The following is a 16,094-nucleotide window of genomic DNA, read 5'->3' as shown; positions in this document are numbered from 1 at the left end:
CAGATGGCATTCAGGGGTGTCCAAAACGTATGAATTCTCGCAGAGAAGGAAAAAAATTGGCAAATTTCTTTTTGGAGTCAGTGCAAAAATTTTAACATGTTTTATACAATCTGTAAATTACAATATCTGATTCTATATTCTTTCGAGAAAAAAACAGCGTTTATTTCGTTCGATTATCACAGAAATAGCAGAAATAGGAGCAAAATTAGTAAGTAACTTACAGCTTTTACGGATTTCTAAGAGCGGCCCTTTAAATAATTCCGTACCGCTGCCACAGCCTAAGTTTAAAGGGCCGTAGGATAAAGGTTAATGCTGTGAGTTGCATCATTATCATCAGGAATGTATCTTTTTCACTTTACAAAGCCATTAAGCTTTATGGCTCATAATTTTCTTAAAATTGGCCAGAAGCATGACTTTCTAACTTACTGTTTCACTAATGGTATTCTGCAGAACCCTGGTATGCCAGGAAATGGAATTATTTCCTCAAGAATATTCTGTTATAGTATATCAAGACATTCTGGTAAGAACTGATCGCCTACTTTCATTTGATATGACATAACCACATAGAGAAAATCATGCCAACTGTTGGAGGCAGTGTTTTCTCTGCAGTCTTCCCTAAAGTTACATAAACAAGGCACCTTAAAAGCTTTCAGTAATTAATAGGGGATCTCAGTAACCTCATATTTTTTCAACATCAAGCAAATTAAAAATGTGAATTGATTTTTAATATCAACCTCAAAGTAGTTTTCATTGCAGAGCTTCTTTAGATTGGAAATGACACTTTCAGAGGAAGAAATTTATAAACTAAACTGTGCTTTTACCTCGGAGGAAAAATCTTTATCAAAACATGTGTATGTCTATCAAAACATGTGTATGTCCATCTGATACCTTTTGCCAGTATGTAGCTGTGCAAAACTGGGATCTTGAATTATGCAGCAGAAGAAACAGACTAAATGCAGCACCAGGTTTCAGAATTCAGCTTTCCATTATCAAGCCAAATGTATAAGGAATTTTGAAGAAAAGAAAGAAACAGACTAAATGCAGCACCAGGTTTCAGAATTCAGCTTTCCATTATCAAGCCAAATGTATAAGGAATTTTGAAGAAGAGAAAACCCCTCTTTTTATTTAAAATTGCATAATATTTTTTTTATTTTAACCTCCATGTTTCATATACATGAAATGTGATTTTTTGTTTCTAAATATGTTGAGCCTGTATCCTTGTTTAACATTTATCTCTCTTCCGCACATATTTGTGATGTAGATTTTTAGCTTCATAAACCATTTTATTTGGAGTTCCGGAAAAATGTTTCAAGTGTGGGAGGATTCCATGACCAAGTTAAATTCAGAAACATTGTGTAACTGCACCATAATGCTATAGTGACTGGTTGCTGTGTGATCTCAGACTACTTAAAACTGCCCACAATTAGTATAGAAATAATTCAGAGCTGTGCATTTTGTAACTCAGAATAATCACCTGCCTTCTTTATATGCTGAGAGTAAGCTAAGAAGATGAATAAGGATTGAATATTCATAAATGTATATTTTCCATTCTTAACTCTTCCTGCTATATAGAAATACTCGTTTCCTACATTTCCTCTATACATTTTTTTATGGTGGTATCCAGGTCTTGAGTCAGGATAGCTCAGTATAGTGACGAGGTTATGGGCTGGATGACCAGGGCTCGGGTGTGATGCAATTACATGATGTGAAGCTGTCCACTCACCTCTGTTTAATGCCATGGAGCTGTATCTCTGTTCCCCAGTATGTTGTGGCATAGTACTTGATTAAGCACACTTTGTTACAGATGTGCCAAATATTGAATTTTCAGTGCAGCAGTCTTTTTTTTTTCTGTACCTGAGTTGAATAAGAACAATTTAAAAGCCCACTTCAAAAACAACCCCTCTCATGCCATATTTGACTACTGACTCATTTCATGACTGTTTTAAACTTTATATTGTAATGTGTTCAGACACTGAAGATGCCGTTCGGATTGTTAATTGGTTTATTTAACAACCTACGAGTCTCGGCTACAATTAATTATAACAAAGTTGCTGGGTTTCACACTTTATAACCCTATTCGCAGTAATCTGTTCACACTGTTGCGGGATTTCACACTTTAATTCGTTCACTGCTGACTGGAGAATTCACTTCGGCGGCTGATACACTTTTAACTCGTTCACTACTGAGTGGAGAACTCACTTCGGCGGCTGATACACTTTTTTACTCCTTCGGCAGCTGTTGTGTTCCCTTATATAGTTGCAGTGTCTGCCTGTTACGTAATGGGTACCGCCTGACGCCGTGTCGACACTGGCATTGCGTGCCTCGTCACAATAGGAAGCGGTGCCACGTAGCAGGGGCTACGTCACTGCTGGGGGAGGGAGGGGTTGTCCTCCATTGTGCAACATGTCACGCTGCTCCCTCCTTAAGGCTGTTCGTCCCAAATAGCCTAATGGTGCACCCCCATTCCTTTTCTTTGGAGGCTGTGCTTTCTGCGTCTCCTGTTTCGGCTACTCCTCGCAACGACTATTATCCGGCCATTACAACCGCTCCCCTCTTAAGACCAGCTTGTCTCGAGCGGTTTCCTTTCAGCTCGCCTAGAAGATCCCGTTGTATCACATTCATTCGTCTTCATTCATTCTTGCTAGGGAGGCCGGTGCTCATACTACCAGTTCCCCCGCATACGGGCTGTTTCCCTTTTTTCCTTTTGGAGGGGTCGACCCCTCCACAAGGTCCAATACTTGCCTTGTCATAGGCCGACCAAAAATCCGGCTACTCGCTTGGCGATCTGCAGTCGTGCAGTTTTCCTCAGGTCTGGTTTCTTCACATATCGTGGCTGTCCGCCACCTAGGCCCTTCACTTCATTTCTGCGTTGTAGTTGCTGTCTCAGGCGATTCCTGATGCCAGTGTTGTGTTCCGGGCCTTTCCACAGTCTTCCCGAACGTCTGTACTTGCTGACGTCGTTCCTCCTGGTCTTCCTACCACTTTCTGGCATGAGACCGAGGCGCCAAGTCCTTTCTCCGGCATCCGAAGGTTCCCTGGGGACTTTCCTTCTTGAAGGCATTTCTCCAACATTGTGTCACTGTCGTGCGACGGGATGTCTTCATGCAGTTGGCAGCCAACTTCATCCGGGATTCATAATCTCCTCGGGTCCAACATTTCCTGAAGATGTTCGTTCGACGCCATGCCACTGTTGCATGGCGGGACACCTTCCTGCTGGTTTTCTTCTGCCGTGCCACTTCCACGCGGCAGCTCGTCCCTCTGCAGGCTACAGCCAACTTCTTCTGGGGTCCACAACTTCCCCGTGTTGGATTCTTCATATTTCGCTTATTTCGGTCCCTATGCCTTTTCTTCTTCGGTTCTCCGACCGGCATTACTTCAGTGTCTTCTATGGGTACCTCTCGGAAGGCCGCCTCAGGTTTCATGTCCACTGAGGCCGGCTCTTCTTCTGCATGTACCTCCGTTTCTTGGCAGGCCACCGTCTCTCCAACTGGTATTACTATGGGGACCTCTTGTGCCACCGCAGGTTTCGTGTCCACTGTGGCCAGCTTTTCCTCTTCTAGACATACCTCCATCTTTTGGTAGGCTATCATCTTTACTTCTTTTTCTAGATGCGCCTCCGTCGTTTCTCGGCAGGTCATCATCTCTTTCTGCCAGGCTTTCTAATCGGCGTCAATTTTCGCCCTCAGTTCTCTTTGGTCATTCTGTCTGTGATCCTCCAATCTGGCCAGCGATTCCTTGAGGCCGATCTCTGCCTTTTCTTGATAGGAGTCTAATTTTGCCTCTGCCTTCGCCTGGTTGGCCCGCATTTCTTTCAGCATATCCTCTTTGTCTTTCTTTCGATTGTCTCTGATTTCCTTCAGTAGAAGTTCCATCATCTGCTGCATTTCCATTTTTGTGGCAGTATAATAGTCGAAGCACTTGTAAGTTCAATTATTCGTCGAGGCGTATTGAAGTTCGTAAACAATTCTGACACCAGTGTTACGTGTTCAGACACTGAAGACGCCGTTCGGTTTGTTAATTGGTTTATTTAACAACCTACAAGTCTCAGCTACAATTAATTATAACAAAGTTGCGGGGTTTCACACTTTATAACCCTATTCTCAGTAATCTGTTCACACTGTTGCGGGGTTTCACACTTTAACTCGTTCACTGCTGACTGGAGAACTCACTTCGGTGGCTGATACACTTTTAACTTGTTCACTGCTGAGTGGAGAACTCACTTCGGTGGCTGATACACTTTTTTACTCCTTCGGCGTCTGTGTAGTTCCCTTATATAGTCGCAGTGTCTGCCTGTTACGTAATGGGTACCGCTGTTGCCTGACGCCGTGTCGACACTGGTGTTGCGTGCCTCGTCACAATAGGAAGCGGTGCCACGTAGCCCGTGGGGGGCTACATCACCGTGGCCAGAGCTGCCACGTCACTGCTGGGGAGGGAGGGGTTGTCCTCCATTGTGCAATATGTTGCATTCTGGTTATGTATTTTGTGTTATCTCTGTTTCTTTGTTCCAGTCACGCCCATGCAAAATTGTTGAAATGTCTACCTCCAAGACAGGTAAACATGGTCATGCCAAAGTACATCTTGTGGGTATAGATATTTTTAATGCTAAGAAGTATGAAGATATATGTCCATCGACCCACAATATGGATGTGCCTTTTGTAAAACGTGAAGATTACCAGGTAAGGAAATTTCCCTGTTGTTACTTCATCCACCATGAGATCTTTCCATGGTTTGGATAGTTTTGGCGTTTTAAGTTCTTGTAGTCAGGTGATACATGAGGGTATTATCATATTTGCACTTCCCATCGTAGCACTTTCTCATTACCATAAAATGTAGAGTATATTGGCATATTATCAATGATAGCAGTATTTTGCTTTTTTCATGATTGTAAGACTTTTCGTTTTTCAGTTAAATTACAAAAAAGAAATCTGGTCGTACTTTTAAGCAGATGTGAGGCATGTCCGCAAAGTAAGTTCTGTTTGCAAATATTTCCACTGCAGTGCTATGGTCACAATAGAGCACATGCATGTAGAGTTTGTTGGTCCTTTGGGAAGGCATGAACGCCATTTGCAGACAATCGAACTGTGTTTGTGCGTTATTCTGTGTTTACAATGTTCAAGTAAATCAAGAAGCCTGCCACATGTGAAATGCAGTCTGTAATCCATTTCTTGAATTCAAGAAACATGTGACATTCATCGTCGACTTTGTGAGATGTATGGAGAACATGCTTTGAGTGATGCAATGGTACAGAGATGGGTGAGACACCTTAATGAAGGATGCGAAAATGTGCATGATGATCCATGGAGTGGCCAACCATCTTTGTTTAATGAAGATTTGGTGCGTGCTGTGGAAGATTCAAGAGAACAGATGATTCACCATTTCGCCACTTTCCTGTATGCTCTGATTTTTAATATGAGAAAAAAAATAGAAATTTTGAATTATGTTAAACAAACTAAACATGCAATATTGATAAACATTATTTCATATAATAGAACGTGTGTTATTTCCAGTGCCGCTACATTCACAGTTCCCGAGACCTGGTGTAGTGCAACATGGAAAATATGTGGTATTAGCGTTCGTTGTCGTACTTTATTCTGTTATGACTTCATCACATACAACTTGCAAAATAGAAATGGATTATGTACCTACAGTATTCTGTTCTCCATTGCTTTCGTCGTCATTAGCAGAACTCACATGGTTGTCACCACTTTACCAAATGAAGTATCCTTCTTATTCATCAAGGCTATTTGAGACACCACCCTTTTTGCAGCTTTCGTCTACCAGTCTGGGTGATATGTTCCCATGCATCTTTTGTCCTTTACCTTTAATTTTTCACTCACTGAAAGATCATAATCACATACTTGTATCCCCCCCCTCAGACCGATAACATAAAACAGACTTTCACTCCTGAATAAACTGAGGTGAACTGCACCCTCTCTATCAGTGTGTGATGCATGACAGTACAAAAGCTAACAGAGGAGTGGGGTGTGGTGGGGTGCTAAATGTGACAGGTTGTTCTCATATTCCTGTTGCTCCCACTTTCGAGCATAGGGCATCTGTGAAGTGCTTTGTTTCGCACCAGTTTCTTAATCCTAAGGCAATCAGTAGGACTCCTTGGACGAGGGATCAGCTAGTCACAAAAATATGACAAGTAATGTTAACTTTCATGTGAATAAGTTGTGCACCCCACTTCTTTCGCACATTTTCTTTCTTAAATTCTTTCTTTCTTCTGAAAAATGTGTGCGGTGTATTCAAGAAGATACAGTATGTAAACTGAGGGGGTGTAGATTTTGCTTCCAACCCTGCCTCCCCATTTCCTGTTATTTTCTTTCTGGTACAGTATTTTTATTTGTGCCTTGCATAAACTTGAACATGATTTTCAAGCACAGATTATACAGAAATAGATTCTTAATCTTACAGCTTACTGACATCTCGGACGATGGTTATCTTTGTCTTATGGCTGATAATGGAGACCTGCGTGAAGACCTTAAGGTACCTGATGGAGAGCTTGGTGCACAGCTGCGGGCTGATTTTGAAGCTGGTAAAGAGCTGCTGGTGAGTGCTGAAATGTACAGTTATTTTTATTTTGTTTCACTGTTATCATTGAATAGTTCCGCAACACAAAATGGTAAGAGGTCTTCCACCAAATGGAGTGACCTGACATGGTTGCTCTTGCAAGAAGTAATGGCTGTCAGATACACGAGAGAGAATGGTATAATATCAGGAAGTACAATATTTTCCTGGTGATGAAGGAAAGAGTGAAAAACTATTAGGTGCAGCTTTACCGGATGAACATGTGGACATAAAGTGGGCTGAAATGAATTGGGTGGGGTACAAAAGATTTGTGTCCAAGAGAAATCTTCTGATGAGATGGTGTCATTTTCTGCTTAGACGAACATTTTAGTTTCTGTATACCGAGCCTAGAGTCACTAACATTCTGTAACCTTGGTTTGTTAGTGCTACAGGATCTCGGAGATTAAATCTCACTTATGCCCTGGTTGAATATGTGTTTCTTCTCAGGTACCTTGTGCAGAAACATTTTCCTTTCTATGCAGAAAAGTGGCTGTAGAACAAGTTTTTGCAAACTGCTAACAATAGTTTGTAATTTTGTTGGGGGCTGAACCAGAATTTGGGCAACTAGGCACTGACCTGTCTCTCTGTGGGGCCTTTGGTTCAGTCCTAGGTGCTTCATGTGACGTTCGCTGTGGATAAAATGACACTGGAACAGGTTTTTCACAGAATTTCTTTGGTTTTCTCCATGGTAATCATCAGTCCACCATTGCTCCATATTCGTCTATCACCATCCCTGAGGTGTGTGATGGCCCTGACCAGACAGCACAGTATCATATCCTTGGTCTTTAACCTTTATCGGACGGGCCATTTAATTTCCGGTAGGGGCAGCTGGATGGAGTTTATTTAAATGCCCGCCCTTCTAGAGCAATGAAATTGTAAGCATGTTTCTAAAAATTGTGTGATTTCTACATTTTTTATGATAAACGAACGAAATGAACGCTCCTTTAATGTAGAAAGAATATAGAATCAGATATTCTAATTTACAGATTTTAATATCTGTAAAAAATTTTTACACTGATTCCCAAAATAGAATTTCCCGAAATTCATACATTTTCTGCACCATGCGTTCTAGCAGTGTAATACATTTTCTGCACCATGCGTTTTAGCAGTGTAAGTCCTTGTGGCGACTTCACATTCAATGGTATCTCTTGTTGTAGCTTATTTATCGTATGGGACATGTCTCTATGCACGACTGTAGGCGTCTGAAATTCCTCGCTGCCTAATGTGTTAGATAAACACAGAAGTTAATTCTCGGAATATGGTGTTGCCAGATCGGTCATTCGTTCATTCATTGCAGTCAAACCATTGTGTTTGTAACGATTTTGAAACATCGCAATATAAGGTTAGCCACCCATGACATCATGAAGCAGATATTGGGTTCAGAGAAGTCGTGAATGAGATTTTTGTATGTGTGGGCTCGAGGTTAAGATTTATGGCTTCTTATCGTGGTCTAAGCACAGAGATTCACTGCTAGCATTGCTAGAGAGGCGTATACACGACATCGTATGGAAAATGCTGAAATGAGAAACAGCTGTTCAATGACACAGATTTGGACTGCTATTCAACTGATTCTGAATGTGGCGTGGAAGGTTGGTCTTCTGATGCCTGAAATTGAGTAACAGCTGTTCAGTGAGACAGATTATGAGAGGGGCAAGCAAAGTTGGAATTCTGAGTCCGCGGACGACGGGTCATCACCTTCGTCGGCAACTTGGGGACCGCCAGACCAGTGTGGCTGGAGAGGTGTGAATAATTATTCCGGTGTAGCTGCGGGGATAAATATCACTGCAGCTCGACATCACTGGCCTGCTTCCTCTAAATCGCAACTGAGGTGTCGTGTGTGCTTTTCGCGTGGGAAGCGGTCTAGCGTTCGTACGAAGTGCGTGAGCTGCGACGTCGGACTCTGCATTTCGGAATTTTTTCGGCAGTACCATACGAAGGCCACATTACCATAGATGACGCAGGGGGGAAGGCTGTTTCCTCATGAAGATGGTGAACATATATCACGTAAGTAGAGCAAAAATTTAATTTTAAAAAAATCTTTACACGCGTGCAATGCGCGAAATCATATGAGGTCGTTCGGCCATATGACGTCGGTAGATTACATTAGATCACGCAGGAGGGAAGGCTGTCACCTTATAAAGGTTGTGACCAAAAATTATGTAAATAGAAGAACAATTTATATTTTAAATTTAATTTTAAAAAAATCTTTACATGCGTGGAATGCGAGACATCATATGATGTCGTTCTTAAATTTGTCCTTACTTTTAACTTCATATGACGTCCCTAGATTACATTAGATCATGCAGGAACGAAGGCTGTCTCCTTATAAAGGTGGTGACCAAAAATCATGTAAATAGAACAACAATTTATATTTTTAATATAATATTAAAAAAACCTTACACGTGTGGAATCCGCGACATCATATGATGACGTTCATCGGATAAAGGTTAAATTTCGGGCTTCATCTTGGTTACTTACAAAGTAAGGAAGTTAGTTTTTATATAATTTTATTAAGCTAAATCATTTTGGGAACTGTGATGTTAAGTGTTGTAATTTGCATTTGCATACACTGTTCAGACAAACGGGAAAGAAATTATGATGGTAACGTTGTGTTGGAACATGTCAGCAGTTACTGAATATTGGTCATTGTCGGTTTGTGTTGTGGCATTATGATTTCTGACCATCCCGGCCTCTACCAGTCTCGCAAAATTGAAATTAGGAATTCACATTTTCATGATAGTGTAGGGCTCCAGAGATACACATTCTTATTTTGCACGGGAGAGCACATTTTCGGCATTACCAAAATGTATGGACAAATAGAATTGTAGTATTTCTGGAGCCCTGTGTGGAAGTACATTAGGGCATGATTTCCATTTTACCTCTAATACTAGGATGATAGATAAGATGAAGATGGTGGCTGGCAGAGGGGGGACCTGCAGCTTAACATGGGACCCAAATCACCAAGTTTTGACTGTGTCAGAGTTGAGAGAAAGGGAAGGCATGCTGATAAGGCCACGCTGGATTCAGCATAAGGCCAGTGCCTTACACTTCGGACTGCCAGATCTTGTCTGATGGAATAGCTATCTGCACTGTGTAGTGGCAGAAATAGAGACTTGTCCATTTCTTAGTTCTTTGTGACTGAAGATAGAAAAGGGACAGGATGTGATAGATGCCATATTTGTTAATGTGTTGACTAGTGGCAGGTTCATATGATGTCTAAGCTGTGCTCTCGGCTGTTTCTTCAGATCTGTGATCTAGGAAATTTCCTAACATACTAAACATTTCATGTGTCGTTAAATACTAGCAAATTAATTGGTGTGCTCAGAAAGTTCTGTTAATGTGGGTGCATTTGTGCTGTTACATTCAGAAGCTATTAGTCTAGTGCAGCAAGTTTCAAGTCCAGCTGGGACCAGTCGTGGTGTGCATTCTGGTGGCCCTGGCAGTGAATGACAGCATGTCTTGGATATCCTGCTGCCAACAGGCCAAGAAAAGATGAAATTATGTTTGCCTGGCTTGGTTGGGCATGGTTCTGTGATCTTTGTCTCTGCATGGGTATAGCGAATGGATATTAAGAGGGCTGCAACAGGGAAAGGTTTTGGCTCTAGCCAAGGTCAAGGCTCTTAAAGGAGCCTGGGCAACACAGGGGTATGCAGTGGACCCAGTAGAGGTCTGAATGCTTAAGGGGCAACCATAGGTTGCAGTTGAACCCATGTCAACACAAATTCTGGAGCAGCAAATGTAATTAAAAGTTAATTTAGTCAGGTTTCTGGACAGTGTTGTGTGCTTTGTTTTGATACTTTGTGTATGGGGGAGATTGTAGTTCATCATGATTGGTATCACATGATAATAGAAGTCATTCCAGAGATGTCTGGTTAGTTATTGGGGGTTCCCACATTTATATTTACATGTACATCTATACATAGAGTTAAACTGGACATTGATTCTGTTGTATGCCACCTACCAGTGGGTATTGGCATTGTAGCAAACTGATCCATACAGGTTATAATCAGAATAAAGTAGAAGATGTGGTTCAGAAACTTGACAGATCTAATTTGCATTTCGCTATAAGTTGGAAATTCACAACGTGGCAATTCATGGACTTGCGTTAATCATAATATTCTGACCACAGTAGTCGGTGCATTGGGAAAAAAAATTGATTTAATGCCTGAGCATGTACGTGGGTTGATATTGAAAGTGTTAAGATTATGGTAGCTTGTGCTGGTAGGCCTGTATTATAATCATTGTAAAATCAGTACCTTTTAAGTAACTGAGGTAGAAATTCTCCCTCAGAGTGAGTGATAAAGAGATGTGAGTAGTGTGACATAACTGTAAGTTGAACTGAGAGAATATGGGAACAAATACAAAATATACTAGTGAACAAAAGAACTTTTTGGTGCTAGCATACCAGTCTTTGTTTTCCATTACTTGTTCTAGTTATATTTCTCAGCTCGGCTTCAGGTACTGTTCACATTAGGTACTTCAGTATACGAAGGGGGACCCAAAAATAACCGGAACTGACCTGTTGCGCGCGCATGCTTTGTAGTTACGAGTTGTGCTGCTAGATGGTGTTAGCTGGGGGTCTCCCACAACTGTTAGTGAGCTGGCGTCAGTCTGAGTTAAGTGGTTTGTCTGTGGTGCTCTGTTGTGTGCGTTCCTGTTTCAACCCTTTGGCAATTAGTGAGATGGCCGACCAGAAGGAACAAAGAGTGTGCGTGAAATTTTGCTTTCTGTTAGGGAAAACTGCAGCCGAGACTGGGATGCTTCGGCAAGCCTTTAATGATGATGCTTTGGGGAAATCACAGGTCTATGAGTGGTTTTCCCGTTTCAAATCTGGCAACATGTCAACAGAAGACATGCCAAAACCCGGGCGTCCTTCGACAGGAAGAAATGATGAAAACATTGCCAAAATCAAACGTGCAATTGATGAAGATCGTCGAAAGACCATTGACCAACTTTCTGAGGAAACGAACATCTCATGGAGCACGGTCCAGCGAATTTTAACCGAAGGTTTGCACATGAGACGGGTGTCTGCAAAATTTGTTCCTCGCTTGCTCGGAGATGACCAAAGAGAAAACCGCGTGAATGTTTGCCGCGACTTGAAGAGTGAAGTGCAGAACGATCCAGAATTTCTTAAAAGAATTGTGACTGGCGATGAGTCTTGGTGCTACGGGTACGATCCAGAATCAAAGCAATCATCAAGCCAGTGGAAAACTCCAACTTCACCACGACCGAAGAAAGCGCGTCAAGTGCGATCCAATGTGAAAACAATGTTGATTTGTTTTTTTGATGTGAATGGCATTGTCCACAAAGAGTTCGTTCCGCCAGGACAAACAGTGAACCAACATTTTTACCTGGATGTGTTACGAAGATTACGAGAGAGAGTGACGAAAACGGTCCAAAATGTGGAGAAATGAGAACTGGTTGCTTCACCACGACAATGCTCCAGCCCACACAGCTTTGAGGGTCCGACAGTTTTTGACAAGCAACAACATGGTGATTGTGCCTCATCCACCTTACTCACCCAACCTGGCTCCGTCAGACTTTTTTTTTGTTTCCACAGATGAAGAGAAGTCTGAAAGGAAAGCGATTCCGTGATGTGGATGAAGTCAAAGAAAACATGCTAAAGGCTTTGAACAGTATCCAGCCTCAAGAATTCCAGCACTGTTTTGAGCAGTGGCAAAAGCGTTGGGACAAGTGCATTAATGCACATGGACAGTACTTTGAAGGGGACTAATATACAATTCAATAAAAATGCAAAAATAAAAAATAACAAAAATAAATTCCGGTTATTTTTGGGTCCCCCCTCGTATGTAACTACAGTGCATAAGATATATGTTGGGAGGTCTTTTCTCATATGTTTCAACTCCTTAATTATTTCTGATCTTGAAGTTTTGAGGGTCTATACTAAATGTCTTCCAAATTTCATTTTTATCTCATCGTTCCACTATAATTTCAAGTTCACCTCAAGCTTAAATGGTTCTTCAAATTTCCCAAATATGGCTGAATGTAAATGTTTTTATAAGTGTAACTAATGGTATATACAGGGTGTTTCGCGACTTTAGGGCATTGCTGCAGGGGGTGATTTCCTAGGTCTTTGTGATCAAAAAAGTTCATATAAACATGGGTCCAATTTTGGATGGTTACGGAGTTATGACCATTTTAAACTCAGAATAGAAGGTAACGATTACTGACAATAAACAGAACAAAATAACAAACCAGCATAATACATGATACATTTAAAGTATGAATGTAAAGTTAACTTTGTGAAATTACCTTTAATTTGAATTTATTGGTGCTTAAAGCTGATTTTTGAAAATGCCACCGCCGGCTGCAACACAGGCTGCCGCTCGGTTGTGAACCGCGCCGGACATACCAACCCACCACGCCGTAGGTAGCTCTCAAGTGTCGAGATAACGAGAACGCTCTGTCTGCAGCTGGCTAAAAATAGCAACCCGCCAGCTGACACGCGGTTCACACGAGGGCGTGTACAGGAATGAAAAAACGGTCATAACTCCGTAACCGTCCTAAATCAGACACATGTTTATATGAACTTTTTTGATCACAAAGACCAAGGAAATCACCTCCAGTTATGCCCTAAAATCGTGAAACACCCTGTACTTAATGAAATACAGGTAATACATAATTTGATTGTATTGAAGTATCTTCTGTTAATTTATTTTTGCCATGTGATGGTTTTTTATTCATATTGTGGCCTCGTTAGCTATTGTACTGTTTAATCTGGTAGGTGGATGCCAGTGTTTTGAACATGCTGCTGTGATTTTCTGGCTTGGACATTGAAGTATATGTTCCTCTGAAATATTTTACTTGCTTACCAGGCTGCTTGGGGGCATGCAGTAGCATAGTTGGTTGAGGCACTATGCTACATGCTGGAAGGTTGCAGATTCGATTCCTGATTAGGTCATTGATTTTTTTTCAGTTTACCTAATCCTTCCAGCCACATTATGGCCCTGGGGCTGACTCAGCCTCTAACAGAAATGAGTACCAGGAATATTCCTGGGAGGTAAAGAGCAGCCAGCACATAAGGCTGACACCCTTATCGCCATCTGTGAGCCGATTGTCTAGAGAAAATGTGGGATAGATAGCTTTACCTTTTACCAGATTGCTTGGTATCTTATTACACAGGCCCACAGTATGAATCTTCACCGCTCTGCGATATGAAACATCTGTAAATTTTTATCTTCAATAAATTATTCAAAATAAACCACGGTGGTGTAATCATGGAACTTTATACCCATGCAGATGTTCTCTGACCAATACAAGGAAGATTTTATAATGGGCTTTGAATACATGCTGAAATTTATGTCCAACAATCATACCAGTTTCAAGAAGCAGATAAATTCTTCACCATAGATTTTTACTTGAAAGCCATGTTTTATTGTGTGATTTTGAAGAGAGAATGTGTGAATGGCATATTACAGTTTCTAAATTTACTTTTCTTTTGTTTTGTTCACAGTGCACCGTTTTGAAGTCCTGTGGTGAAGAATGCGTTATTGCCATCAAAACTAATACAGCTCTGGACAAATAATTTATGCAAGCTGTTGGGAAAAAAAAGTAAATAAAAAATATTACAAGAAAGAAGCAATGGTTGATGCTATGTGTACTACCAGGGCAATTGATGGGTGAGGTTTATGTCACTGTTCCATTTGCTAAACCAGTTCCAAAATTTAAGATACTGTACCATAGCTCTCAGAAAACCGGACCATCATGGTATTTTTGAAACGCTTGTTTAATTTCTTTAAAAACCCACATGTGTATTATAATAAACTGATGAATGATTTAAACTAATCACGTACGATAGTTATGCTCTCACTCCCCCAATGTGGATGTGTCGACACATTAGAAGGTTGAGGAGTAAATAAAAAGACTTGTGGAGCACACATTGTTTTAGTTGTTGGCCATTCCTGCTTCCCAACATAGTGTTGCATGTGGCACTGTGTTGCTGCAGCTGTGACAGCACCCTGCCTGCCTCACCTGAAACCCTTGCCAGAAATATAAATCACTTTTTGTGGCCCTGTGTATTGGAAAGAGTACATTCTCAAATGTTATTAATGTGTATGTATTTAACTCTGGGATGATGGTGAAGGAAGGATCTTTCTATTTACAGTCTTTTTATGGGTATCTTTTTTGAGAGACTTCATGATGTCAGCATGCTTGTGCAGTACAAATCGGTGTGAAATTTCCCTCAATTGCACCTGTAGGTTATACATATACAGGATAAACTTTGCAATGTGGCTCAATGTAAAATCAGTGGTTCAGGGGAAACGTGAGGGAACGTTTCATTTGTTTATGAAATGTGATATGCAATATTATACATTCATTTGTCCAATTTTGTTTTGTGAAGCGGTTTGTTTATATTCTGTGTTTGAAATTACCCTAATGTGAAGTGGCTAATATAATTATGACTAATACATATTGATAGGTATTAACATTTTTTTTAATACCTCTCTACTTCCTCATATTGACTGTTACAAATTTATGCTGAAGAAGCAAGGGTGTAAAAATAAAAAGTTCATTCCCAAGAAATAAGTGGCTTGATGATTTCATACTACTGTGCAATACTGTGACCCCCATTGCTGGCAGGGGGTGTGCTTTTAAGATATTCTTTTCTAAATGTTAGTTTCAGACATAAGTATTAAAGAGATTGGAGCTTTATCAGTTGTTGGAAAATTTTAGCAGCTCAGGTGACATTTCAAACAAGAGATGGGTTCGTTTTAAGTAAGGGCTCTGGTAAATGGTGTTTAGTAGTGATGGCAAATCTTTTTGTGGTGTCTGCCAAGTATCCATCCAAGCTTGATGAATCATTCATCTAATATTTAACTTAAAATTAGATTATCCATTTTAGATAATTATGTCATTGCCTTTTTGTTATTTATATAATGTAATTTTTCATTGTGTATTTAGCTTGTATATTAGTCACACATTAAGCAGAATTAAAAATTAACCTTTAACGTACGGACTTTTAAATTGCTTGCAGCTCCCTACGGCCGGAATTTAAATGGCCCTAAGTCTTTAACATTGCAAACTTTCAGAAAAAAATGCATATTTTCCGTTCTATGCAACATCGGAATATGAACTAAAAAGAACCTGAAAGACAATAAAATTTTCTACATATATACAAAAGGGCAAGTTTTACAAATGAAAATCAACTGTGAGTATTTTGTCATGAAGTGCAAAATATAATCATTATTATATACGTTATGAAATTCCAAAGGACTTACATGTTGTTTTTCTTCAACCTTGAATCGTGGTGGCGATGTAAATATGACGACACTATATACAATAATATTTGGTTCGGACTGTACACGGGTTGGACTGCATCGCTTCACAGTTTCACTCTGACGCGCGTGTCCCACTCTCGAAGCAGTCCATCACACAGCGCGACATCACACTCTACAGCGGTAAAGCGTGCTCCCGCTTTTCTTGTTTATAGAACAAACGTCTTTGTTTCCCTTTAGCTGGTCAGTGTTTTGAATGTTTCACCTCCAGTCGACTCAGTTGGGCCC

The 16,094-nt window shown here is 40.6% G+C and overlaps 1 protein-coding gene across 3 annotated transcripts in view; it reads left to right on the top strand.

The window, feature by feature from the left end:
* The window catches only part of LOC111863174 (eukaryotic translation initiation factor 5A), a 26,832-nt gene extending 12,364 nt beyond the window's left edge, over positions 1 to 14,468 (top strand). For all 3 annotated transcript variants that reach the window (XM_023849230.2, XM_023849229.1, XM_023849231.2), the window contains exons 3-5: positions 4,509 to 4,676; positions 6,418 to 6,552; positions 14,045 to 14,468. In XM_023849230.2, coding sequence (XP_023704998.1) covers positions 4,509 to 4,676; positions 6,418 to 6,552; positions 14,045 to 14,116 — 375 coding nt within the window. In that variant the 3' untranslated portion in view covers positions 14,117 to 14,468. The remainder of the gene's footprint in view (positions 1 to 4,508; positions 4,677 to 6,417; positions 6,553 to 14,044) is intronic.
* The last annotated feature ends 1,626 nt before the right edge of the window (positions 14,469 to 16,094 follow it).

The sequence above is a fragment of the Cryptotermes secundus genome, unplaced genomic scaffold (assembly GCF_002891405.2).
Source record: "Cryptotermes secundus unplaced genomic scaffold, Csec_1.0 scaffold339, whole genome shotgun sequence".
NCBI classification, from domain to species: Eukaryota; Metazoa; Arthropoda; class Insecta; order Blattodea; family Kalotermitidae; genus Cryptotermes; species Cryptotermes secundus.
The sequence above is the reverse complement of the archived record's forward strand: the minus strand, read 5'-3'. Positions and strand labels throughout refer to the sequence as shown.